Below are 27,373 nucleotides of genomic sequence, written 5' to 3'. Positions count from 1 at the left end.
AAACACATCCTTGTCCCTGCAGATGCTTCCCGAGGCTGGGAATGGCCCTGCTGGAGGGTGTCAGGTGATAAAGGTCCTTCTTGTCTTTCCACACCTGCGCCAGGTCACCTGGAGAAGCTGTTTTGGTGCTGCCACCCGCCGGAGCTGGAGCTGCTGGCACATCCCAAGCTCCTCACCCTGTGCCCCCTCTCTAAAAGCAAAACCTTGCAGGCACACGGAGTTTTCCATAGGCTAAAAAGTTTTCCCCAGCAGCAGCTCTTGGCTCAGCTTTTATTAATGACTACAGCAGCTCAGACCATTTGGGAAATATCCCAGACTGCAGGGCTGCTTTGGGAGGAGTGATGGAACAGCAGAACCCCAAGGAGGGAAACAGCCAGTGAGTATTTAATGTCACTGCTTAGTTTTAGGAGGAGCCTCAGCTCCACTGTTCCTACAAGGAGCAGGCTGTGAGGAATTAGGGTCCATCCATCTGCTTTCCAAGGTCTAAGCCACACTGAAATAAATAATTCAGCAGTTCAGGGTGTGGGTGAGGAAGAGGAATTTCTTTAACACTCCTGCAGCCATTCCCTGCAGAGTTCCCAAGCTGCCTTAAGCCAATCCCAGGGAACCACTGTGGGGTGGCTCAGGCTGGGCAGCACATGGATCCCTCAGAGGGATCCATCTCCAGAGACCCTTCCCAGCCAAGAGAAGGCAGCACTTACCTGTTCATGGCTTTGAAATCCTTCCAGGAAACACATCTCTCCAGTTGGTCCTGTGCACCAGGGAGGAGAACTCACCCACACCCCCTTGTCCTCTGCCCTGGGAGGGCGAGGGAAGGTCAGGGAGGGAGGGAATGAAGCTCTGCAGGTTATCCTGAGCTTTTGCAGTGAAATTGGGAAGCGCAGAACTGGTCCTTCAAGTCACAGGGTCAGAGGCTGAGCCAACCTCCCCTCCCCGAGCTGATCCTGCCCAGCCATCAGGGACAGCAGCAGCTCCCCAGCCATTCCTGCACTTCCTACCAAGGCCTGGCGACATCACAGGGACAAGGTGGAAATTCTGGCCCCAGGCTCAGGTTTTCCAGAGCTCATCAACCCTCAGGGAAGGTCCAGGTTTCCCTGCATGCCAACAGGCACTTCCCCAGAGGCTCCTTAATTTGCAGCCAGGCACCATCCCGGTGTTCAGCCCTCTGAACGATCCCCCTGGAGCTGCCAAATGGATGGAAAGGTCCTTGTCTACCTGGCAAAGCAGGAATCAACACACCTCCTGTGCATCCCCCACCCAGGATTCCCAAACTGATGGGAGCAGGAAGGTGAAGGACACAGCACAGGTAAAGAGCTCATCTTTTACTTTATAAAAAAAGACCAAATCAGAACATTTAAGGCCAAGGAGTGCAAAAGAATCCCGTAAGACACCACAGGTGAACCAGCTTCAGGAACCACCGAGTTGAAAATTCTCCTCTTAATGAGTTTTTGGGGTTGTTTTTTTTTTTGGGGGGGGAAGGGGATTGGTTTGGTTTTTTTATAAGCTTAATCCATACCCATTCACTCTTCACACACAGACCAAGCATTAAAAATGTGCTATTTCCACCTGCTCCAGCGGTCGCAGCTCGTTGCAAGTCCAGCTCACCCCTCGTCTCCAAAGCACAGCCCACAGAGCTGCTGTGTGTCAGTGTGACCCGTGCTGAGCCCCAGTGCACAGGTTTGAGCAAACTTGTCCAAATAATAACGTCCAAATAATCCACTGAGAAGCAGAAACCAGGTGGGTCCACCCGTATGGGAGGAGGTGACCACACACGGCTCTTCTGGGAGCCCCAGCCTGGCCTTGCTTCAAGTCTTCTTGTATAAACTGGGCTTTTCACAAACCAACAGCTTTAAACACAAAGCAGGGAGGGGAAGCCAAATCCCAGGCTCAGTCTCTCCCCTTTATTTTCAAACCGTCTCGCTCTCTCAGCGTCTCCAGGTGTGGTCTCAGCAATGCCCCTGATTTCTCAAAGCATTCTGAAAAGCCAGTGCTTTACAAAACCAGGCCCTAGCAGGGACTGGAACTGTCCATTTCAAAGGGTTTTGGTCTGTTAAATAAGCCTGGCTGCTCAGGAGAGGAATTAAATCCTTCCCCCCTACCCAACCTTCTGAAGAATCATCATCACAGGCTGTGAAATTAAGGCACATTTCAAGTCATCTGAGGCACATTTCAGTTCAATTAAGGCACCTTTTAGTCCAATTAAAAAGCATTCCAGTCCAACGAAGGCACAAAAACACGGTCCACACCAAAGCACAGGGCCTATTTTGGGTTCCCTCTCTCCCAAAACCAGTGGGTGTGTTCATTCCACGGCTGGTAAATCCAACACCAAGTGTTTTCCATTCACGTCCAAGGACACCCAAAAGTATAAACAAGTCCCGTGGCTGCACGTGTTTACTTTCTGATAAACAACCAAGTGGCAACACCACAGATCCAGCTTCCTCCTGCTGCAGTGCTGCAGCCCTCAAGGTCACCTGGCACTGTGCCCTGGGGGTAGCATTGCCCCATCTCCTGCTCCCCACTGCCTGGTGGAGAGGAGCAAAGGGAAGGAGAAGGTGCTGAGGGGAAGGAAAGGACCAGCAGTGCCTCACAAACCCTGTGCAGACACTCTCAGGAGCCTTTTCCTTTTGAAGCAAGCCGCTTTTAAGGCACTTTCTAGCAAACACAAGAAGTCAGAATCAAACTGTTTCCTTCAGCTGCCACAGCCCTGCTTCCAGGCTTGCCCAGCGGGATGGGAAACGTGGAGGGCTTGGCAGAGGAGTGAGGAAGAGTTGGGACTGGCAGGGAAGTCCCAGGTCAGTGTGTGCACCTGGGAACACCTCACAGCTTTAGTTCACATCAGGCTGGCAGAGCTGATCCCCCGTGGTCTGCCCAGGGAGGGTGAAGGAAGCAGCTGAGCAGCCATCCCACCTCCCGTGTCTCAGGAGACAAACCAAGAGGCCAAAAATTAAATTAACCCCTTTTACCTGAACCTTCTCCTCACGAGGCAGCAGGACATGACACCAAGGGTCAGCAGGGACAAGGCAGATCTGGCTACTGCAAGCACACAGGTTTTTGGGGACCATCCCAGCCGCTTTAAACAGAGATTTGGGTCTCTAGAGGGGGATTTGGGTCTCTAGAGCCTCACCTCAGCATCAGCACCAACACAGAGACACCACCCAGTCATCCCCTACCCAAGTTAACTCAGGCAATGCCAGGAAGCAAGAACTGTACAACAGATCCCCAAAGCAGGCAAAGGGCTGGGCCACTGAGGCTGCAGGAGCTAAATGTTTAAATCTACAAGAAATCACAGAGGCACAAGTTATCTGATACTTCCTTGTCCATCTTCTCCTCCCTGGGCACACACTCCGCCTTCCAAGTTCATCAGCTCCACAGTGCTCCTCCTTGATGTTCTATATTGTCCAGAAAAAAACCCAAAATATCCAGTGAAATTCAGGCAGCAGGAGGAATTTGGCTTCAGTAAAGGACCAGGGTAGACTGGGCTGGGGGGAAAAAAAGTGGCCCAAGCACACTCCATATGGAAAGAGGAGGAATGTGACTGCAGCAAAGCCCTGGAATGCCTGCCCTGGAATGCTTGGGTCCTTTAACAATACACCTGAAGCAGAGGTGCCCCAGACGAGTCAGTCTCTGTGTCTTGGAAAGAGGAATCTCTGCTTGTTGGAGAGCCTTGGAGAGGAAAGAGAAGAGATGGTGACATTAGCCAGGGTGAAGCACAGCAGTGGAGCACCTGGCAGGTGGGGAAGGAGCTGCCACAAAAGGCTTTGTGTATCATGAGGGAGGAGAAAGCCACAAAAAGCCCACGGGCAGGGAACAACCCTGCCTGTATTGTAGCCATCTCCTAGGACAGATCTGTTATTATGCAGGAGGAAACTTGTCCTTTAGCCCTGGGCTGCTTTTTGGGAGGATCAGAGCTCAGGGGGACAGCCCATCACTCTCCCCTGCTTCCCTTTTGCACAGTTCCTTTTGTTCCCAGGTCTCACCCAGCTGTGACCTTCGGCAGTCACACCCCAAATACAGCCCCAAACTTTGGCGAGGCACACAGAGCCTGAAAGCTCCCGGGACAAATACTGTGGAAGGGCAGAGAACCCTCCAGACTTGGATTTCAATCCTTTTCAGAAGGACCCACCAATCCAGGGAATGTCCTGAGCTCCCATCGCTCCCGAAGCCCAAGAGAACCGAGGGGAATCTAAAGGGCAAGGTCAGCTCAGCCTTTGGGGAGGGTGGAAACTGGAGGCTCACAAAACAGGGGAGGTTCAGGGCATCCCCCTCACTGCTGTGATGCCCCTGCAGCCCAGGCCCCCCTGCAGGTCCCTCACCTGCGCTGCTGTGCCGCCTCATGTTCCGGGCCATCACATCTGCCGGCGTTTCTTCCGATATTTGCACGGCCAAATCTGGAATGAAAAACCGAGAGGGCCTGAGACAGGAAAGGATGACTCAGCAGCGAGGAGCCCTGTCAGGGAACACGGGGATCTCCAGGAGGCACCACCCTCAGGGAGCAGGGGAGGTTGAGTCTGGTTCTTCCCACTGCTTCCACCATTGTCCCGGTAACCTGAGCTGTGTGGTCCTTGAACACCAGGAAGGAACAGCAGCCTCCCTGCTAATCCGGGAAGCACAACACCCACTCGGTTTCCTCTGTTACTTCTGGATGTCTCCTTGACCTCCACACCCAGCTTTCCAAGGTCTTTCTAGAGCAAACTCTCTTACAACCTGTTCTGGAGGTTGGGCACTTCAGGCTGCTCCGGCAAGGAGGAAGCAGCCCTGGAACAACCAGGAGGCACTGGCATTGTGGAACAGCCCTTCCCTCCTCTTTGCAGGGATATTTACCGTGTGGAGGAGGTCTCAGCAACGAGGAGACACTGTCACAGTAGTCTAAAGGTGCATTAGACAGGTAGCACATGGGACAGAGCCAGCTGAGTAACTGGACATCGCCTGGCATAAGCAGCTCATCTGGTCATACCAGTTCAGTTTGACTCACGGTCTTTCTGCCCCGCTTAGAGGTGCAGAGGAAAGACAGAATCACTGCAGCAGCAGCACAAACCCTCCTATTGCTCAGCACAAACCTCGCTGGCAGGGAAAGACACGCTCAAGAAAGGCACAGCACAGTGAGGGTGAGAGGCAGAGGTCTCCATAAGGACCTCCATTCACATATCCCAGGAAAGCAAATCAACCTGTGCATTTTAAGCCTTGTAAAAATAAAGCATTGAGAGCACAGCTGCTGCAGCAATGCAGGCACAAATGTACTTTATCAGAGGCACAGAAACCTGAAATACGTTCCATGGATCAAAATACACACACATACAGACACTGCACAGTTCCATACTCATCTGTGCCGCTAAAGAAAACGAGCTAAAGCCCACCCTGAGGACAGACAACAGCTCTCAACCCCTCCCCACAGCCACACCTCCGTGGCTTGGGTAAAACAACCAAGCAAGGCAGCAACACCCAGGGACCCCACATACCATCCTGGCTGATGACCATGGACTCCAGCATCGTCTCGTTGCCGCTGTCGGGCGCGTTGCCCCGGCTGGGCTTGCCCTCGTGGCTCTGGCCGCCCGGGATGGAAATGTGGGGCCGGACCCTGCTTTTGCGGGTGCTGATGCGGATGATGCCTCGGACCAGCCTGCACTCGGCGTCCTGCTCGTCCAGGTTGTAGTCCTGAGTTATGCTGTTGATGAGGTCCGAGATCTTGTTGGTCTTCTCCAGGAAGACGGTGTCCGAGGTGCACTTGGCCAGCTCGTCGATCTGGTGGACGCTGAAGAGCTCCGTCAGCTTCTTGAAGATCAGGACATCGATCTGCCTGCTGGACATGGAGCCGTTCAGCTCACTGATGTCCACATCAGACTCGTGGAAGGAATAATACTCCTCCGAGCTCCGGTGGCTGCTGGGGAGCGGCGGCTTTTCTATGCTGTTCCTGAAGGGCTTCTCCAGCAGCTCCTTGCAGCAGGAATCCGATTCCAGCTGGTGGCTGGGGCTCCTGTTTTGGTAGACAGGAATGCCCTTGAGCTTCACATCTGGGTAACTGAAACTGCTGCCCATGCTGGACTTCTTGATCTGGTTCCCGTTCTTCTCAGCAGGGGAGACGTTGGCGGGGCTGTTTGGCAGCCGCCCGTTATAGTCTCCGTTCTTTCCATCGTCAGTGGAGGTCTCGGTGGGCCCCGGGTAGGGGATACAGACACTGCAGTCCTGGAAGCAGCCCCCACAGGTCACTATACAACAGAAAACAGCCTTGTACGTGTTCCAGGCCTGAGACAGAGAGGAGCAGCACAAGCTCTGGCTTGGGGGAGCCTCTGCTGTGCCAGAGATAAAGGTGATTGTCTCTGCCTCTCTGCCGTTGGAGTCCTTGAGCTCGGCTTTGCGCCCCTTCCTGTCCCGCATCTGCTGGGCTCGGCTGCGGCTGGGTTTGATCTCCGGCGTGGAGCCGCTGAACACCTCCAAGCTGACATCCGTGTCCTTGGCTGCCCGTGTCCGCAGGGGCACGGCCTCCTGGCAGGCCTGGCTCAGCTGGCGGTGGCTGTTCAGGTCCTGGGGCAGTCGTGTTTTCCGGCCCAGCATGGCTCAGCGCTCGGGCACCTGCGGAACAGGGAGGGCTCAAGTCACGGCTCTCTCGTCATCACCAGCCCCACCTCAGCGAGCTGCCCGTCAGCACCGAGGGGCCTGGCAGGCAAACTCAGTGATTCTCAGACTCAGCATTTCAGTTTTCACAGGGATGGCTCACGCTGGGGCTCACGCTGTTCCCACTTGTGGCACAGAGAGGGAATCCAGCCCCTGTTTCGGGGCTCTCCGACTACTCAAGCTTTGCTTCCCTTTGGTAGACATTCAAACCAGAAGATACAGGCTTTGAAAGGGCTATTTTAAGACATCAAAATCCTTGCAACCTTCAGAAGAGGTGTCAGGCTCTGGAGCAATAAACTCACAGCACAGCTGGAGGTGGAGCTTGGAGCTGACAGGCTCCAAAGGGAAAGTATCTTTTTTTAAACAACTCCCCTTTGTCTCACATTCCTCAGGATCAGGCTGGGCCCTGACAGCGATTATCCATTTCAAAACACATCTGTGCCCAGGAGGAGATGACAAGCAATCCATCATTATGCAAGCTGCCAATTCAGACTCCACGTTACTTGGTGCTATTTAAATTCAGGGGGATTTAGCAACACTGGCATTGCTAACACTAACGATTTTTGCCAGTCATGCTAAGGTTGGGTCGTGTCAAACACATTCCCTGTGAAAACCCCGTGTCTTCATCTGGATTAAGGAAAAGATCTTGTCAACAACTTGGTCTCAAATCACTCCTCAAGGGAGCAAAATCTTTACAAGCCCTACTACGGAGATGCCACAGCAGACTCTGCTCAACTGTTTCCCTCGTTACCAACATGACTGCTCCAGGTCTGCAGGCAGGAGTAAACAGTTTTTGCAGCATCCACTGTCACATTTTATCTCCCCAGAGCCAACAACCAGAGCCTGGCATGTTAATTCTCCCTGTTATTAATCTTTTTATTATTAAAGCTCGGCGCTGGGCGATGCTGAGTCAGGTCAAGGCTGTCACTCTCCACTTCTGTTGCTGCTGCCCTTTATCCCAGGCTGTGGTGGGCCCCTAAATTCTCCATGGTTTCCAAGCTTCTTGGCTAACACTGCTTTCACCCCCAAGAGATCCTTTTAAATACTAATTAGGGTAATTAATAAGCAGTGAGAGCCCAGCCATAGCTTAAATGTTTTAGGACTGTCCTTGTTGCTCTGCTATAGACTTTCTATAGAGCACCTCAAGCATGAATAAATAAATCTGTCTGACCTTGTTAGAGCATTGCCTCTTTTCCTCTGTTTTTTTAAACAAATAGAAACATTTTCTCCACAAAGGAACAGGCCCAGACTGAAAGCCAGGCAGTTACAGCACACCACTGCTTTCCAGGAATATTTTGGCTCTGTTACCTTATAAAAATTCATCCCAGGAGCTCCCTTTGCACATTGCTGGGCAATATGTTAAATAAAAAGCCCCAGATGCTGCAAGTTCAGTGCTGAGCAGGCAGGGCTCCCTCATCTCAGCATCAGTGGAGAGTTTTGATTGCTTTCTGTTCAGAACAATGAAGGTTTTTTCCTCAGCTTCATCACTGGTTCAAAATTTAAAAGCAGGCCAAAAGCATCTGAGCTGCACTGAGGACAGAGCTGATTACTGGGATGTTTCTCTTCATCCTGAGGCCTCAGGAAGAGATCCAACATCTGCACTGCTCACTTGTGTAACAGCAACACAACACTCTGTGTTCTTTGTGCTGACAGCAAGACTCACTTACATAACAATACATGATATTCTGAAATTTCAGAGCATCCTGGACACAAGGAAGAGTATGAAAAAGAGCTGCAAGGACAGATGTCAGAGACAGGCACCTGTCAGAGTCCTGGGCTCGTCCCTTCCCATCACAGCTCATGCTCCTGCAACCCCTGGATCACATGGAAAAGCTCCCTGGGAGCACGGACAAGACACAGCTCCTCAATCCAGCAGCTCCTCTAGCACAGGCAACAGACTGGCCTGAAAAACCCCCAGGCATAAACAAAAGCTCAGACCAAAACCCACATCCAGGGGATACTCACAGGGGTCGTGGCTCTCCCGCTGCTTCCTCTGCTGTCACGCAGGCGCCGTGTGAGACTGGAGAGGGTCCCTCCAAAGAGCCTCAGCATCTGCTCCAGAGGAGCAAGGAAGGGTTCACAAAGGGTCTGCACATCTAAGAGTTAGCCCGGGTCTAAGATCTTCATTGTTCAGAGGACGGGATTTCCTTGGGAAGTTTTTTAAAAAAAAAAAGTTAAATTAGGTTGTGAACCTCCTTAATCAGCACATGGGATTGACAATAACCCTATTGCTGGTGGTGTTGGAAGCCAGGGAACGTCTCCTGAGTTCAGGAGACAGGGTCTGCACACGGATACAACTTCTCTTAACTCCGTGGAATTTTCTAAGCAGCCTTGCCAGGAGCTGAAAGCCACTCTGTGAAGCTCCTGTTCTCCCTGCTGACACCAGGCAGTGATGGAGATCCTGGCCCAGAGTAACGTGGATCCAGCATCTTCCCTGTCCCTCTCAGCTACCTGAGATCTGAGCAGCCCAGCCAAGGAACTGCCTCTCACCAAACGCTTCCCTGTGCCCCTCGCCCAAAACCAGCTGACAGCCAGGACTCCACCACGCTGCAGGGAAACAAAATTTGGCCCTTCTTTCTCCCAGATGAAGGAGAAGGAAGCAGGGAGACCTGCCTGGGCACTAAACAGAGCCCCCTCTGCCTACCCTGGGCCTCCCAATGCCCTCCAAACAGGGGATTTTTGGGGAGAAGAGAAGCCGGCAGCAGGGACAGCCCCATCCCAGCCCGGCCTGCCCTGCCCCGCACAGGGTCCTGCCACGCTCCCCACTGAAGTTTCCCAGCCCCGGAAAGCAAAGCCGAGCCCAGCAAGGACCAGGGAGACCCGAAAACCCGCGGGGAGAGCTCCCACCACCAGCAGCCCTCCCGGGAGAGCCCCGGCACCATCCCCGGGGCCAGGGCGGGGAAGGTCCGGGAGCAGCGGGAAGGGACAAGGCGGGGGAGCCCCGGGGACCGCCGGGGGCAATGGGGGGGGTGTCCCCCAGCCTTGGGGTGGGGGGATCCGGGGTTCCCCGTGCCGGGGGAGCCCGGGGCGCACGGGGAGGGCGAAGCCGCCCCGGCGGGGGGACGGAGCCGAGGGGCGCAGGGGGCTCGGCGGGGAGGGTGTATGGCGGGATCCCCGGGGCGGTGATGGGATGTCCCGGTGTCCTTCCCTCCCTCCCTCCGTGCCGGTCGCGGCCTGCGCTGCCCCGGGGCCGGGAAGCGCCGGGGAGCGGCGGGCGGTGCCGGCAGGGTGGGCGGCGGGGCCGGGGCTGATGGCGGGGCCGGGGTCGGGGTCGGGGCTGGGGGTCGGGGCCGGGCCGGGGCCGGGCCGGGTCCCCCCTGCCGGTGTTACCTGCGAGCCGGGAGCGCCGTCCGGCCCAGCCTCACCTGCGCCAGGTGAGACACGTGACGTGGACGGGCCGCGCCGAGGGACAGCAGAGCGCGCCGGGCGAAGCGGCCCCATCCCGCCGGGAATACCGATCCCACCGGGAACACCCGTAGCCCACCCCGCACTCACCGGGGTCTGTGTCAAAGCAGCCTGGCAGCCCCGTCCCCAGCGGGCTGTGCCCCCAAGTAGCGCTGGCTCCCCGGGGATCGGCTCCCCACCAGAAGCCCCGTGCCCACCCCTTAAGGTCTCCATCGCCATGGACCCCTGTGTATCCTCATCCTCAAGGATCCCTGTCACGAAAGATCCCTGCCTCAATGCATCCTGATCCGGAAGGATCCCTCTCATGAAAGATCCCTGTCCCAATGGATCCTCATCCCCAAGCATCCCTGTCCCATGGGGTCCCTATCCCAGTGGATCCTCATCCCCAAGGATCCCTGCTCCATGGGATTCCTATCCCAATGTCCCCGCACCTCCGAGGATCCCTGTCCTGAAGAATCCTTATCCCAAAGGATCCCTGTCCCAAGGGATCCCTATCCCAGTGGATCCTCATCCCCAAGGATCCCTGTCCTGAAGGATCACTATCCCAAAGAGCTGGGCGGTTCGGATCCTTTCCTGAAGGTTTGGAAAGAAGGACGGAAACCCCTTGGGAAGGTGGCAGCAGGGAAGGAACCTGGCAGAACGACAGCTCTGCACTGAGGCTGCTGCCAGTTTCCAAGAGGAAAGAGGAGAAAGAGAAATCAGTTTAAAGGATGGTGCCAGTGCCAAGAGTCTCCTGCCTTCTCTAAAGGGCACAGAGACAGTGTTTATTTATTCAAGCCTCTGGCACTGAAGCCCAGCCAGTGTCGTTTCCCTGTCTGGGATTTCATTCGTGGATAACTCATAGCACTGCTTGGAAATGTGTCCTCTCCTCTACCAGGTGCCTTGAGCACAGATCCCAGCCATGAAACCTCTCCTGGCACTGTCCCATGGAGCCTGGCATTTCCAGGATGAGCTGAGCAGCACAGTGTGACCCCCTGAACCCAGCACCATTCAGCTCCCAAATTTTTCCCTGTGTCCCATCACCTCCCACATCCCAAACTGCTGACGCTGGGTCCAGGGTGGTGGGACAGGGAGCTGGGTCAACCCCAGGAGTCCCGAGGTTTAAACCTGAAATCCTGATGCAGGATTCCTTCCCTTACACTGTGCCAGGATGAGAGAGCAGTGCCTGGGCCCCCCTGTCCTGGTAACTGGGACACCTGGGGACAAACTTGCAGAGAGGCTGGGAGAGATGGCACCAACATGAATTATTTGCTGCCTGTGACAAGGCTTTGCTTTTCTGGAGCACATCCCAGTGCGGGGCTTTAAAGAGGCTGCAGACGAGGCCAGTGCACATCCCTTGGCTGTGTCCTCCTGCTGCCTGCATCCCTGCGGGAATACCGGCGACTGGACTGGAGGTGGGATGCAGGATGTGGTCCCATCCCGGTGTCCCATCCCGGTGATTGGTGCCTTGGCAGAGGGGCGCTGGCAGGGGAGGGAGAACAAAGCTCCCACCGGGCTTTTGCATCACCGAGGTTTATTCTGAGCGCTGCTAATTGCAGCCTCCTCTGCTAAATCATTAATAGCTCGTCAGCCCGGGCAGAGATCCTGCAGTGCCGGAGGGTTTTGGGGACTCAGTCACTGACTTACCTCAGGGCAGGGGCAGTTCTTTTATTCTCCTGCTATTTGCCTTTCCCAGCTCCTGTCTGCTCACTAGTGGGACGTGCTGGGACAGCCTGGGGACACAGTCACCTTCAGCCTCACTGCCCAACAAACCCAGCCCATCTTTCCCCCTGCTCCATGTTTTTGTGTCCTTTTCTCACCCCGGAGCAGGGCCTGGAGCTGGGAAGGCGACAAGCAGCGCAGACGTGGGAGGTGATCCAAAAAAAGTAATTATTTTCTGAGCAGGTGATGACGGAACGGGCACCTCCTGAGATCCCTCCAACTTCTGCAGTTTGGGGGTTTCACTTTGGGGAAAAGGGGGAAGCTCAGAGCGTGGCAGATCCCAGCCCTTTCCCCTTTCGGGAATACCCTTGGAGATCCAAGTTCCAAAGAAGCAGAGAAAAAACGGGAGAGGAGGATGTTCTGTTTAATTCCTGCCTGTCCCCGCAGATTATTGGGCACGGGGAGCAAGGGCAGAGCTTTAACCCCACGAGGGAGCAGCGGCCCCTCAAATCCCACACCCCATTTCAGAGCAGCATTTGTATCAGATGCACGAAGACTTCAGCTTTCCCACAGCCTGGAATGCAGCCTGCAGAGCTCGAGGAAGCGCCGTGGCCGTGTCTCCGACCCCGGGCGGTGGGGGTGCGGTGTCTGCCGGGGACGAGCCGGCAGCGGGGGCTGGAGCAGTGACGCAGCAGCCGTTGACGCTGCTCCGGTGCCTGTCAGACGTGTGGCAGCCTGGCAGGAGCAGGAATGTGATGCAAAGCGCAAGAGATGGGGGTTTATTTTTTTTCCTCCTAAGGTAAGGGAAGCAAAAATGTCACCAGCTCCGTGGGCGACATCCACTGCAGGCCTGGATGTGGCTCTGCTTGGAACACATTTAGGCTGGGTTTTGTCTTAGGCTTTTGATCCGGTCTGGGGGTGGGATGAGAGCTTGGCACCTCGTTTCTGTCATCCCTTTTATCCTCCCTGCTGCTCCGATGTGAAACACAAGCAGGTTTTTACCCCACACACCTACATGAAGATGCAGCTACTGAGGACGGCATTCCGGCAGGAGGAACCCCAAAAAACAGGCTCTGTGGGGGAGCAAGGTGGCAGCAGCACCTCCCTCTCCAGCCCCCTCCCCGTGCCATCCCACCCCCAGGTCTATTAACACCATATAAATGATAATGACGTTGCTGTGACAGCCATGCGCACCAAGGACACGCTCTCCTGGTGTCACATTCCCTGCACCCCAGATGGGACATCCCAGCCACAGCCTGATGGGTGGTGGGGGGGAAAGAGGCTGCCCCCTGCTCTTCTCCCTGCCCCAGGCAGAGGCACCAGCATCCCCCAGACAGCACCAGGAGCTTCTCAGCTGCTTCTCTCAGGAGCTGCAGACTCAAACCAGCCGTTCCAGTAACCCCTCGTAGTCCGGCTTTCCCCACTAACCCATCCCGGTAAATCTCCCCTCCCAGTCCAGCCTTTCCCAGTGATACCAGCCCGTCCCCAGCTCAGTATTTCCCACGACTCCCCCCGAGGGCACCACAAACTGCTAACACCACCGGGACAGTGCCCTACCGGGCCATACCGAGCCCTATGTCCTGTCAGTGCTGGCACCGAGCCCGCATCGATGCCGTACTGGGCCACACCGAGCCCAGGGCCGGTGCCAGTACCGGGTCTGAGCAGGGCCACACCGAGCCATGCCCAGCCCGGTGTTGTGCCGAGGCCGAGGCTGTGCCAGTGTCGACACCGGTAATGTGCCCCACCGGGCTATACCGAATCCCGGGCCAGTGCAGAACCAAGCCCGTACTGGTGCCGTGCCGGTCCATACGGACCCCCGGGTTGCACCGCACCGCTCCGGGGTCTCGCGTCCCTCCTCTACCCCCCCCCCATCCCCCTTTTGCCGGTGCGGAGCCGCCCCCACCGGGGCCGAGCCACCCTCCGCCAGCACCGCCCCCGGGCTATATATCCCCGCCGCATCCCTCCTCTCCCGCTCCCGCTCCCCATGGCTGCATCCCCGGCGGCACCGGCATCCCGGAGTCCCACCCGCGGCGACGCGCAGCGCCCGTCCCGCGGCGGCCCCGGCGGGCCCGAGGCGGGCCCGGAGAGCGGCGGCAGCAGCAGCAGCAGCAACCCCGGCGCGGTGGAGCTGGCGGCGGCCCGGCGGCGGCTGGTGGCGGCGGAGGGGCGGCGGCGGGCGGCGGCCGAGCTGGAGGGGCGCGTGTGGCAGGTGCACTGCGCCCTGCGGCACGCAGAGCTCCGCCTGGCCGCCCGCGCAGAGACGCTGGGCCGGCTCGGGGCCGGCGTGGCACAGGCACAGCTGGCGCTGGCGGCCCAGAGCCAGCGGCTGCAGAAGGGCTCCGCCGCCGCCCGCGCCCCCGGCCCGCCGCGCTGCTCGCCGCCGCCCGCGCCCTCCGCAGCTGCGTGCCCTGGGCACCGTCGAGGGCGCGGGGGGCGGCCGCGGGGACCCCCGTGCGCCGGCTGCCCGCGGCGCCCCGCGGGTCCGCCTAGGGAGGGGCGTGGGGTGGGACTGGGTGGGTGGATGGAGGGCGCTGGGGTGCTTTAAAGGGGTTTGATCGGGGGGGATCGGAAAGTTCTGTGATGCGTCTGGGGGACTCTGCGGGATCTGGGAGGACCCAGTGCTTCGAGGAGCCCCGGCGGGAGGGGTCTGATCGGTGAGGACCTGGAGGGGTTTGGGGTCCTTGAGGGGGTTGGATCGAGTGGGTGCCGTGATGGGGATGGGGATCCTGCGGATCTGGGGGGGGATCCAGTCCTTCAAGGAGTCTGACTGGTGAGGATCCAGGGTCTTCTGGATTGGGGGTTCTGAAATTCAGGGACAGTTTGATAGGTCTGGGGGACCCTGCAGGATCTGGGGGACCACATGGTGTGGGGGTGACCCAGCGGGGTCTTTAGGGGGTTTGAGGCAGTCTGGGGGCTTGGAAAGCAGTGGGTTTGAGGGTCCTGATTGGATTCTGCAGGGTGTGAGGGGTCTGGGGGTCCCTATGGGGTAGGGGGACCCAGCAGGGTCTGGGGAATCCGAGGGGCTGGGACCCAAAGGATTTGGGGGTCCCAGAGGGATCCTGCAGGGTCTGGGGGACTCTTCAGGGTGGGGGTACCCAGCAGGATCTGGGGACCCCAGCAGTGGCCTGAGGGGTCTGATGGGGGAAGACTCTGGGGGGTTTGAGTTGTTTGGGGTTCTGTAGGGGACCCTGTGGTATTGGGGCACTCCCCAGCAGGGTCTGGGGACCTTGGGGTGCTCTGAGGAATTTTTTTGGGGGTGGGTGTGGTCCCCGGGTGTTTGGAGTGCCTGAAGGATCCTGCAGGGTCAGGGTCCAGGGTGTGCAGTGAGCTGGAAGATGGCAGGGGCAGTGAGGTTGGGGGGCCCAGCAGGGTCTGGGAACCCCCATGGGGTTGGAAGACCCTCCAGGGTCTGGGATCCCTGGGGGATCTTGCCAGGTTTGGATGTGTTTATCGGGGAATCTGCTGCCAGCACCTCCATCTCAGTCTGGGGTCACCTCCCTCCCAAAGGCAGCAGGTTCAGGGCAGCCCCTCAGGAGGGGTCCCAGAGCCCTTGGGCCAGCAGGACACTGGTGGGACTGTGACTGATACTGGGCCTCTGTGCAAGCCTCAGTGGGGAATCGAGCGGGCTCGGGGCCACTCCACTTCCACCAGCCCTGGCCAGCGGTTTCGGCCCCCACAGGGGCAGAGAGCAGGAGAGGACTGGGATTCGTCAGGACTGGAATTCGTGAGGACTGGACCCCGTGATGGCACCGGCACCGCTCGCCTCCCACCGAGCTGGAATTTCGGGACTGCTCTGATGACTGACCAAGCGGGTGACACTTGAAACCTCCCGGTGCTTCCAGCAAACGTCCTTGGGGACATCCAATGTCACCTGGCAGCAGAGCCTGTCGCTGCGGGCTGGCGAGGAGGCACGAGGAGGCGGAGGAGGGCTCGGGATGAAGGATCCCTCTCGGGGCAGAAGGCTTGTGCAGGGCCCTGATGCTGCTGTCCCCATCACTGTCCCCATCGCTGCCCCACCAGCCCTGAGCTGGCCTCAGGATGGAGGGCTCGGACCTGATGGGATCACCCCTTCGGATGGAGGACTTGGACGTGATGGGATCACCCCTTTCCCAGTGGGAATTGCAGTGGCTCAGCTGGCAAAGCCCCCACCGTGATCCCGCTCCTCCGCCGGACACAGCACTCACCGTCCCTGGGATTACAAGAGTCCCTCACCTGAGCCACCAGCTCTCGCTTCGCTGTGCCAAGCTTCTGCAGTGGCTTTCCCCAGAGGCTGCATGAATCCCACTGGAAAAAAAAAAAAAAAATTGTTTATTTATTTTACTAAAAAAAAAAAAAAAAAAGGGTTTGGGCTGGGTGGGATTCGGGGGGTGGGATTTCACTGACGTATGAATGTGCCGCGACTACCTTGGTGTGACAGCAGGTCTGTTGTGTAACCCTGGCTGCTGCTGCTGCCCTCACCGTGCTCTGGAATAAACTTTGATATATATTTTATTCATTACATGCAGTGTCCTGAGGTGCTGGTTGAAATATAACCGAGAGGGTGATTAGAATGGGGATTAGCAAATAAGCCCTGGTAATGGCGTGTAATTAATACCGGGGTGGATTTCTCTGATTATCGACCTCTTCCCTCCTTCGGGGGTGTGGGGACATGGAAAGTGTGCTCAGAATTCCTGCAGCAGAATGTCACTGTGGGTGGCTGGGGTCTCTGGCACCACATATGTAAATATATATATATATATATTCACACAAATACAGACATAATTTGTCCTGAAAAACTCATATAAGGTGAAAAATAAGGTACAACTTGCACATAAATATGTGCAGAAAAGAGGTGGCAGAGAAATATTTAAGCTACCACCCTGCCTTTACGGTCATGCACTGGGAGACCTATGCCTTATTCCCATTAATCCCAGTTTTCAAACAATTCTTCTCAGGTTTGTGCTGCCCTAAGTGGAGCTCTGAGTGCTCTGACACCCCTCGGTGCTCCCTAATTTCTGCCCTTTTGCTAAATCAGTCCCTGGGGGAGGTTTTCCCCTCAGTGCACAACTGTAATCCCAGCCAGGAGGTGATTCCCGGAGCCGGGTGGGGAATTTGCTGTTAATAGCAGCTTACGGGTCTCAGCCAGGAGAAGGGACACATTATCTCTCCCAGGCTTTCAATTAATGGTATGAAATGCACAGCTTGGGCTTAAATCCCTCGATTTCCCCCCCTTCCAGCCCCCCCCCTTCTCTGGTGATTATTTGCAAATCAGCTTTTGACCTGATTAGAGCAGAACCGACTCAGAGGAAATGTGGGAAAAGACCTTAAAATTATGATAAATCAACTCCATTAAACCAGTCAGACCAAAATAATTTGAAATCCTTCCATGCAATGGTTCATCCACACCCCTTTGGTCTCAGTGAGGTTATGGTCTCATCCCACTTTGTATTCCTGGAGTATCTTCAGCTGGAACATGACATCCATTACAATTCACATGCTTACTATTCCCATTTTCCTGGGGGATGTGGTCAGCAAGGACAGAAGCACTGTGGAAGGGCAAGAAGGAGACCCCAGGCCTTCTCAACACCCTGCAAATAGATGAAATAAGGATACCTGTCTGCTCCAGGTGCCCAGGGAACACCACACCCAGGATTTCAGAGGATGGGGAAAGGCAGTGGGGCCCCCTCCATCTGCTGGGACAGGGGGACATCCCCCCCTTCAGCAGTTAAAGTGCACTGGGGAGGCTGGGGAGGGCAGTTGTGTCCTGGTTTTTGGAGTGGAGGAACAACAGCAGCTCCCCAGGCTGATACTGGAGTGAGAAGTGATCCCTGTTCCAGCAAAAATAATTAGAAGGGAACAAAAGCTAGTCCCAGAGTCTCATTACACAGGGGCTGCTCATGGGAGCAGCATCACCTCCTGCACCTCCACAAGTCCCAGGAAGCTCCAGCTGACACTACCACTGACAGGGACAACAGCAAACTCCTGCTGGAGGGTCCTGGGCCCGTTTGGGGCTCAGATTAGGAAGGGGGAAACCCACAGCACCTCCAGCAGGAGCCAGACCCCCCCGGTGCCTTTGGGATCACCCCCTGCCTCGGGAGCACAGGGCTTTACATAACCCCGCTGCCTTCCTGCCCTCCTGCCAGCGATGCTCTTACATAAACAGCACCGACACTTGTTGGGTTTATGAGATTATTTTGTTACAGACTTTCTGGGAAAAATAAAATTAACGTGGGCTGTTAATACCTAAGCCTGGCTTCTCCCCTTTCCGCTGCTAATTCCTTCGGGTTATCCTCCTGGGGGCGTGTGGGGGTGTGAGGGGGGTCGGCAGGGCCACAGGCACCCACGGGTGGGCAGGGGCAGGAACTGCCCAGAGCTGAAATGCCTCTGAGGGGCCGGTGTGAGAGCGAGGGGGGGAAAGTAGGGACTGTGGGAAGGTGGTGGAGGGAGACAGGGGCAGTGAGAGTGATGGAAAGGGGGACAGGGATAGTTGGGAGGGTGATGGGAGAGGGAGAGGGGATGGTACAGGAGTGATGGAGGGGTACAGAGACCAGGTGAGAGTGATGGAGGGGAAGACAGGGACAGTGGGAGGCTGATGGAGAGGGGACAGGGACAGGGAGAGTGGAGAGGGGAGAGGGTGGGTGCGAAAGTGATGAAGGGGGTTAAAGGGACGGGGCGAGGGCGACGGAGAGGGTCGGAAAGGGACGGTCCCAGAGCGATGGGGAGGAGGGGACAGGGCTACCCTCCCGAAGGTCCCAGGGACCGGGAGGCCACCGATGCCACCCGGAGCCGCCCGGTTCGGTCACCAGAGGGCACTGCGGGAGCTGCTGCCGCAGCCGCCGAGGCGGAGCAGCCCCGGGGCGGCGGGGACCGGGCGGGCGGGTCCGGCTCCCCCCTCCAGCCCCGGCACCGGGGAGGTGACCCCCCACGCAGGGGTCCCCAAATGAGGGGACAAGCCTCACCTTCACAGAGTCGCCCCCAAATCCCCGCTCCCCTCAGCATCCCCCAAGTTTCCCTCTCCATCCCCCCAGCTCCCCCCTCTCCACCCTCCCAGCTGCCTCTCCCCACAGCCCAGGCATGTCCGTGCACAAATCTCTGTGGAAACACTTCAAGAACATTCCCCCCCACTCTACCGCCCTCCCCTTAACTCTTTCCTGCTGGAACCCCCAGTGCCCATTCCATGCCCTCTCCCTGCTCTGGCCTTTACTTCTTTCAGAGGTGGTTACAGCCCCAGTTGGTCTCAGGGAGTGGGAATTGCCCCCCTGGCCCCTGATTTGCCCCTTCCAGCATCTGAGCCCAGCCTGGGCTCCCCCAGAGCTTTTATGAGGGGCTGCAAGTCATCTTTTCCCACTCCCTCAGCCCTGGGATGGGTAACCTGGTGCTTCATCCCAGTTCAGATGTGCTGAGGAGTGCCCATAAATCCCCTGTTTTCAGTTTTGTCCTCCCATTCCTGCCCAGACCCCCCATCCTTGGGGTGAGGAGAGCTGGAGGTGGGGGATGCTGCCTGGGGCCTGAAGGTGGGCACCCCTTATCCCCACCACTCCATGACCCCCCATCCCCCAGCACCCCCAGGGGTCTTTCCCTGGCTCTGGTGAGCTTCCAGGTCTCAGAAGCCCGTTCCTGTGGCACCTGGCTGCCCTGCCCTCTCCTTACTGTGCCAAGCTCGTCTTGGTCCACTTCTCTCTTCCCCACTAAAGCTCTTTAAGTCACTGATCTTGTTAAACCTCGGCAATCGGGTTGTTTTGCCCTGCAAGTTAATGTGCCTAATTCCTGCCCTGCTTACTCCTGATTCCCAGCACCGGAATCCCACGCTGGGACTCTGCCCCTGCTCCTGTCCTGGCTGGTTTTGACCACGGCAGCCCCACGGAGAGTGCTTTTGGGTGAAAAAACAGCAGAAAGTGGCTTCTTCAGCCTCCTCACACCCCTTTTCCGAGTGTTTGGGTGTTCAGAACAGTTTTCTCCAGGCATTTGAATCCATTTTTAAAGGAATCACGTAAGGGAAATTGGGTAACTAATGCTGCTACGTGTGGGCTTGGAGAGGTGGTTTCTTCCAGGCCCTTCTCCTTCCAGGAAGGCCAGGCTGCAGCTGGGCACAGCCAGGAGCGTCCAAGCCACGATTTTCCAGGGTTCAAGTGTCCCTGCCTCTCACCTCCCTGCCGGGGTCGTCTGGATCACCCTGCGAGTCTCCCCTCACGGAGCAGCATCTCTATTTTCAGCCCTGGCTGCCCTAATCGGATCACACGCCGTGCCCACAGCCGGCTCCTTCCCAAAGCCCACAGGTGCTCCAGGTTACAGGCTCGGGCAGGATCCGCCGTCTCCTCCGAGGGCTGAACCTTCAGCAGAGGGGAATTAACCTCCCGCTCCTCCCCGGAGCTGATCCCGAGCATCCCAGCACTCGCACCGCCGCCTTCCCTCAAGAACTAGGGTTTCCCTCCACCTACAGCAGCCAAATCTGTGGATTGGCAAGCCCTGGGAAGGGTGATGGAGTGAGGAATGAGCCCCAAAATAGCTCCATGACGCGCGCAGCAAAGGGCAAGGTGCTGCTGAGTGGTTTTGCCTTGCTCGCTGTCCCGTCTCATGCACGGCAGGGGGAGGTGGGAAGAACCCCCCCCTGCAGCCCCAATATATACATATAACTATAATAAATACATAAAATGTAATACCTAGATGTTAAATCCACCCCTCCCAGCCTGCAGCAGGGATGCCCAGAGCAGACACCGAGGGAGACACCCCCTCCCCTGGCTGCTTCACTCCCTGTCCCTGCTAATCCCCGGCAATCCGACATGACGGGAGCCCTGTAACCTGATCACGGTTCATTAAGGGGTTTAACGAGTTGCCAAAAGCACCAGTTAGTGCTCGCAGCCCCTCCCTGGGGAGGATCCGGAGATCCCTGGGCTCTGCACACTGGGGTGTCGGCGAGGCTCTCCCAAAAACTGCACTGGTGTAATCCTCCAAATTAACAAATTTTAGGTTTTGGAGTTCTCATTCCTGGGGTGGAGGTGCAGAGGCAGCTCCGGGTTTCCACAGGTCCCAGTTCCCTCGTGTTTATCCCTCCCCGTGGGTGACACCCTGCCCTCAACATCCCCAAGCTAGAGCTTGCACGCTGCCACAACCCCAGGAGGTGGGGATTAAAAAATAAAAAAAATCCCCAAAACTTTTCCAGCCTTCTGTTGTTCGCAGGTGTGTTTGTTCAACCAGCAAAGCTCCTTTGACAGAGCTAAAAACATGGTGGTTTTGGGGGAGGTTTGAGCCATCCCAGTGCAGGGGCACACGGTGCTGGTCCTGCTCCTGTGAGGTGCTTTGCCTTGGAAGGGAGGGAGGGAAGGAAGGAAAAACAGGAAAGAAAGGAAGGGAAGAAGAGAGTGAGGGAGGAAGGAAGGGAAAGAGAGGGAAAGAGCACATCCCTTCTTCCTCTTCCCCCTCCCATACCCTGTGCATCCCCAGCGAGTTCATCCCCGTGCCGTGGGATGGGTGACACCAGGCTCTCCCCGACAGCGTTTTTGGGTGGAAATAACCCCGGGGCAGGGCTCTGTGCCCACCACCCCACGCGGGACCCCCCGGGCACCAGGAGGCATCGAGCCCCAGCGATGCCCCCGGGGAGCATCGGCCCAACTCCCGCCCCCCGGGCCCGGCACCGCTGACGCTGGGACTATATCGGTCGGTGACGGGAGGGAAAGGAATCCGTGGAGCAAAGCCAGGCACAGGCTCCTCTCGGCTCTCCCCGTCGGCCTCGCCTCTTATGGAGAGGAGCAGAAGGGAAGAGGGGCCGGGAGCAGCTCCCGTTATGGAGAAGCCCTGGGGAAACCCTGGCTCACCCGGACACCCAGCAGGGCCCCAGCGGCCCCAAAGTCCCCCAGCGTGCTTGGGACGTGCCGTAATCCGTGGGGACAGCCCGGAGACACGGCTTGGAGCCATCCTGCCCAGGGGGCCCTGGCCTCTCCGTGGGTCAGGAGAGGTGGGATTCCCTGCGAGGTGCAATAATTACCCCCGGGTTTTAGGCAGGGATACAGGGATTTAAATCCCAATGGGACCACAGGCAGGGCTGACACCTTTAACTTACAGATGAAGCCTCCTGGAGAGGAAGAGGACGAGGAGGAAGAGCTCACAGTGGTGCCACGGTGGGAGCAGCCAGGCCATTAACTGATGATGGCACTGGTGAGGGAAGGTGTCCAGCATCCCACGTGTGGCCCCCACTCCAGCACCCCGGGGCTGCCACTGCACAGCGCTGCTCACCTTCACACACAGCAGGATTTGGGGTTAGACTGGGAGGTCTTTGGGGACCACAGGAGCTTTGAGGATACTCAGCACAGGCATCAGGGCAGAGCCAGGCATGCTACAGCCCCATCTCTCCCCGAACACCCCTTCCCTGGTGCCACCCAAGAGCGATTCCCCTTTTCCGGGTTGCAAATTAAACCCCATTTTTTTTGCAAACCCGCAGAGCGCGAAGAGGCTCAAAACCTGGGCAGCTCAGCACGGCGACGGGTCAGGAAGCACAGCTGAACCCCCGCAGGCCCGAGCCTGCCTCCCCAGGAACCTCCCTCTGGAGCTGGGGAAGCAAATTCTCCTGCTCTTTCCCACGTGTTGTTGTGCTGGACAAATATTTGCTTTGGAAAGCGCTGCCTTGCCCGAGCCCTGCAGCCAAGGCCGGCCCTGGCACCAAGGCTGCTCGCACCAGGCACCGGGGACAGATCCTGCTCTGGCCCAAATCCGTGCTCTTTGCTGAAGGGAAGCAACCACCCTGGAGCTGGACTCCACCGGGATGTTCTGTGGGGATTTGGGACCTTCCTTGGAGTGGGAATGTTACAGCCTGTGGAACCCGTGGGCTCTGACAAGGGGAGCCCCCTCCTTGGCCACTTCCACAGAAAGGAAATCACCTGGAAAATGGGGCAGAAGGGCTGGAGGGGTGGTCAGCACCCCATCTTGAGGGGTTACAGGGAGTATAGGAGAGGCCTGTGGGGTGCTCAGGGGTATTGGGTGTCCATGCCAGGCTTGGAGCCCCCCAAAATTCTAGGAGAGAGGCTGGGGATACACCAGCAGAGGGAAAAGCCCTGTGAAGCTGCTCGGAAGTCTCAGAGGGAAATCCCAGCCTTCCTGTGCTGTTCTACAACCCCTCTTTGCTCCCAGAAGTGCACTTTTAGCTGTGGGGAGCAGGAGAGGGGGTCGTGGTGGGAGCCGGGCATGGCTGGGGGTCTCCAGGGCAGGAATTCGGGGCAGGAACCCCCGGGGCAGCGGCATTCCTGGCTCTGCCAGCGCTCCCCAGCCCTGGCCTCCGCACCGCCGGGAGCGCGACCAGCCCTGGGCGCTGGGACACTGCCCTTTGTTTCGGAGAATAAAGTTAGCGCTGTTACTCAGCCTGTCGCTATTCCAGCAATTCCTGCCTCCACTTTCGCTCGGCGGCAGCAGCGGGAAACATTCCTACCTGGGGGCTGCCAAGAAAAATACGCACCGGAGGGACACGCAGGGACGGGGACTGGCAGCGCCGCGGTGACGGGGACGGCTGTGGGAACGCGGCTGCCCGGGATGGGCATCGCACCCTGGCTGTGCGATGCTGCCTGTTTTGCATCCTACGGGAGCCCATTCCCACCTGGAACAACAAAAACCTGCTGCTACGGGTGGCTTTGGTCCCTTGGGTGACCAAACAGCAAGCAGAGGATGCGGGGGCAAGGTGTGTCACCTCTGTGTGTCCCAGAGGTGAAGATTTATCTCCGAGTGCCGCTGATTTCCATGGAAAGTTTTGCTGATGCCATAGCCGCAGCCGCATGGATCCATGTTTTTCTTCCCCCCCTGCTTGTTTTCTGCCCTTTACCTTGTGATAGGCAAAGCCAACAGCCCGTCCCCGAGGTCCCTGTGTCCCCAGGAGCCTCCCGTGTCCTTGTGCTGCTCCGGTGTTATCATCCCGAGTGGAAAAAGGCGGCTGCTCTGATAACCCCGCTCTGTGGGATAAAACAGCTGCCTCGAGGAAAAGCTGTGGCCTCTGCCAGATCCCACACACCAGCACCCTCCTCCTGCACCCATCCCTTCCCCTGCAGGCTTTGGGAGCCCTGATTTGGGTGCTCCCAACTCCCATCCTGGCCAGCACCTCCTGCCCATGCTGGACCGGGGCTGTAGGGCACGTGAAGCCTTGTGAGGGTCAAGAGGATTCTCCTCCATCCTTTTTTTTGGGGGATGGTCCTCTCCCCTCTGCTCCCAGCTACCCCAGGAAGGTGCTGGCACTGCATCCTCTGCGAAACCCCACAGAACAGCCCCCTGCCACGTGCATAGTCCTGAAACCCCCCAAAAATCCCTGTGGGCACCAAACCCCAAGGGCTTTAATCGGGCCGCCCGGGGCAGCTCACCCGCAGCTGGGGCTCCGCGCTACAGTGCCCAACTCCGGGAACAAAGGCAGGACAGGAGGGAGGCCGGGAACGTCCTTTCCCAGCCCCGGGGACAATAAACAAACCCCAAGGGACCATTCTCCCTTTGTCAGCCCCGCAGGTCACCCGGGGTTTGATCTCCAGCCCAGCGCGGCAGATGGAAAAATTCCCGGGTGAGGGTTTTGGATCAGGTCCTGATGTTTCTCTTCGACCAGGGAGTTGCTGGTGAAGCTGCCTGGATGCTGCCTGCTGTGGTGTGAACCCCAAAAAGCCCCGCTCATCCTTCCAAAGCCCTCTGAAGCGGATCACAGGGATATATATTTTCCCCACTTCCCTTCTTCCCGAAAGCTTTTAAATCCTTCCTATGCCTGCGGAGTAAAAGTTTGAAGGCGGAGCCACAGACGTGCTCAGCAGCTCGGAAACATCCTAAATTTAAGCCCCAGCTGCACCGTGGGCTCCCAGGAGCACAACCCTCCGAGCCTCCATCGCCTGCTCTGCTTTCAGCCCAGGATTTTAACCCAAATCCCCACTTTCTGCCAGAATTTCAGCCAAGATGAAGCTGCATTTCCACTCAAGAAGAGCTGCTGAGGGCTTTGGGGAGAAAGAGGACAAGGGGCAAAGGCTTTAAACTGAAAGAGTAGGTTTATATTAGCTTTTAGAAAGAAATTCCTCCCTGTGAGGGTGGAGAGGCCCTGGCACAGGTTGCCCAGAGAAGCTGTGGCTGCCCTGGATCCCTGGAAGCGTCCAAGGCCAGGTTGGACAGGGCTTGGAGCAACCTGGGCTAGTGGAAGGTGTCCCTGCCCATGGCAGGGGGGTTGGAACGGTGCAGGTGATGCTGCACTGCTGGGCTGGGGCTCAGAAAGAAGGGAAGGCGATTTTTTTGGGGCTCACTCCATCCCACAGCACAGGGCACGGGGACATCAGTGCCCTTATCTTGGCTGTCCTTATCACGGCTGGGCACACGTGGCGAGTGCCGCGCTGCGGGAAGGGAACGCGGCCCCGGCAGCCCCGGCGGCATCGGCAGGAGCACAGGAGTCGGGCAGATGGGTATCACAAAGCACCCAATGCCTCATCAGCTCCTTTTTCCAGCCCGTGTCCTGTGAGGGAACAATTAAAAGGTCTTCCCAGGGCGTGACACGCAGCGTGGGGACTCCCAAAGCCGCCCTGTCCGGTTCCCCTGACACCCCGCCCCAGGCTGTCCTGCTGCACGGGTGGCCCTGGTCCTGCCCTGGCTGTGACAGCAGGCTGGTGGCAGCTCTGTCCCCTGTCCCCTCCGGCCCTGCCGGTGTGGCTGAGAAGGCAATTCCCACTGGGATGATGCAAGCTCCAGGTGCAGGAGGATGAGGAGTGGGCGGCACCTCTGTCCAGATGGAGCCAGGAGTGCTGCTGGTGCCCTGAGGGTGTGCTGGGCTCAGACAGGCTCCCTGTGCCTTCCTAAGGCCCAAAACCTTGTGCTGGCATTTAGGCTCTGCCATACAGCACCTCCTGACACCCCTTTATGCCAGGAAACATCCCCTAAACTCCAGCGTGACCCGAAACCACAGCCCAGGGCAGACCTGTGCGCTCCCACCTCCTAAATGCCCTCTCCATCGATATTCCAGCTCAAAATACTTATCCAAACTGCTCCTGTCTCAACTGACCTCTTCATCCTTCCTGTTGTATATATGCCCAACACATTTACGTGGCCCAGGTGAGGGCAAGGCCGTGTCGGGGAAGATCCAGGCGCGTATCCCACTGTGCTGGGAGAAAAATCCCATCTCCTCATCCCACAGCCAAGTCCTCCCTGGAAATGGCCCCGGGAGCGCTGGCCTGGCCCAGCCATGCACGGCTTAATGAGCTGGCCCAGCTCCCAGCAGGGATCAGGGAGGAGCAGGCTCTGCTCCATGCGGGAAGGGCCCCCCCTGCCCGTGCACCCCACACCCAATTCCCTCCCAGCCCGATGCTCTCCCGGGCCAGGGGTGCTCTCTCTGCACTGGCAGGGATACCCTGCAGCACCTCCTCTCACCCTGCTCATCCACAGCAGCCTGGAGGCAGCACCGACCCACAGTGAGAGCAGAGAGGGGGAAAAACACCCCAACCCTTTTGATCCCACAGCTCCTGGTGGCACGAGCTGGGGGCTGGGAGAAGCCCTGTGGCCACCCCCACAGCTTGCCAGGTCCCCCCAGCTCTGGAGTGTCTTTTGGGGGGTTCAGGGGATGGGGGAGCAGTGGGGACTCCCAGCCCTGAGAAGAAAGGAGGAAAGGGAACAAGCAGCAGCAGCAACCGATGGGGCTAATGAGAGGGTGGATTTCCTCAATTATAGGATAATGCCAGTAATCCCGGCTTTCGAAGGTTTAGGCAAGAGACAAGTGCTGTGGGATGAGCCTTCCTCCCACCCACACAGTGGTGAGGAGCCCAGTGCCTCTGCTGTGAACAGGGGAGCAGAGCAGCTCCCAGCCTGCCCAGACACAAACCCCAGTACCCAAACCCTCTGAGCACCCTCCCCTAAAACCCACCTGCTGCCCTGGGGGAGATGAACCCTCTCCAGTCCAGACCATGGATCAGTCCAGCCACCAACATCTGCCATCCCCTGTCCTGGAGGCAGGAACCAGCTCTTCCCAGCTGCCAGTGGGTTTTGCACTTACCTGGGGCCGTGGGACCTGCCAGGGCTGCCAGGGGACCCTCACCGGGAAGAGTTTATCCCTAATATCCCATCTAACCCTGCCCTCTGGCAGTAGGAATACATTTCTTGTCCTGTCACTCCATCCCTTGTCTCCAGTCCCTCTCCAGCTCTCCTGGAGCCCCTTTAGGCCCTGCAAGGGGCTCTCAGGTCTCCCTGGAGCCTTCTCTTCTCCAGCTGAAACCCCCCCAGCTCTCCCAGCCTGGCTCCAGAGCAGAGGGGCTCCACCCTTGGAACATCTCCGTGGCCTCCTCTGGATTCTCTCCAGCAGCTCCAGATCCTCCTTGTGTTGAGATCCCAGAGCTGGAGGCAGCACTGCAGGTGAGGTCCCACCTAAGTGGGGCAGAGGGACAGAACCCCCCTCTCACCTCCTGCCCCCGCTGTGGGACAAGCCCATGACACGATTGGATTTCTGGGCTGCAAACACAAATTTCCAGGTCGTGTTGAGCTTCTCATCCACCAACACCCCCCCGCCCCCAATTTCTTCTCCCCGGGGCTGCTCTCCCTCCACTCCCTGCCCAGCCTGCCTTTGAGCCCATCCCCGTGGCCTCTCCTGGCTCGGACGTAACACAGCCCGCCTGGATAAAACAAATCATCGGCCGAATAACCACCAGGCAATTACTGCTGTTAGCAATGCCGACCTTCTCCAGCTCCCTGGGTGCTAATGGGGGGTTGGAGGGCACCTGGCCCCTCCCAGGGTTGGCTCACCTGTGACGTGGGGCCGTGGCGA

At 57.8% G+C, this 27,373-nt stretch overlaps 2 protein-coding genes across 4 annotated transcripts; one reads left to right on the top strand and one right to left on the bottom strand.

Moving 5' to 3' along the window:
• Positions 1 to 1,307: 1,307 nt before the first annotated feature.
• Positions 1,308 to 13,482, bottom strand: KDF1 (keratinocyte differentiation factor 1). Of its 3 annotated transcripts, none has more exons than XM_050326524.1 (5): positions 11,641 to 13,482; positions 8,575 to 8,756; positions 5,457 to 6,567; positions 4,314 to 4,388; positions 1,308 to 3,663 (listed from the first exon to the last, which is right to left on the bottom strand). In XM_050326524.1, exons 3-5 carry the CDS (start codon positions 6,547 to 6,549, stop codon positions 3,581 to 3,583), a joined length of 1,251 nt encoding a protein of 416 aa, XP_050182481.1. In that variant the 5' UTR covers positions 6,550 to 6,567; positions 8,575 to 8,756; positions 11,641 to 13,482; the 3' UTR covers positions 1,308 to 3,580. The 3 variants fall into 3 exon arrangements, with proteins under 3 accessions (XP_050182481.1, XP_050182480.1, XP_050182479.1); XM_050326523.1 differs by lacking the exon at positions 11,641 to 13,482 and adding an exon at positions 9,940 to 10,069; XM_050326522.1 differs by lacking the exon at positions 11,641 to 13,482 and having other exon boundaries at positions 8,575 to 9,831.
• A 157-nt stretch (positions 13,483 to 13,639) lies between these two features.
• On the top strand, positions 13,640 to 14,200 carry TRNP1 (TMF1 regulated nuclear protein 1). Its single transcript, XM_050326097.1, has one exon. The coding sequence runs from the start codon at positions 13,640 to 13,642 to the stop codon at positions 14,198 to 14,200; it is 561 nt and encodes a 186-aa protein (XP_050182054.1).
• Positions 14,201 to 27,373: the final 13,173 nt, after the last annotated feature.

Source organism: Myiozetetes cayanensis, unplaced genomic scaffold (assembly GCF_022539395.1).
Source record: "Myiozetetes cayanensis isolate MyiCay16 unplaced genomic scaffold, myiCay2020 scf31, whole genome shotgun sequence".
NCBI lineage: Eukaryota > Metazoa > Chordata > Aves > Passeriformes > Tyrannidae > Myiozetetes > Myiozetetes cayanensis.
Note: the sequence above shows the minus strand (reverse complement) of the source record. Positions and strands in the feature narration are given on the sequence as shown.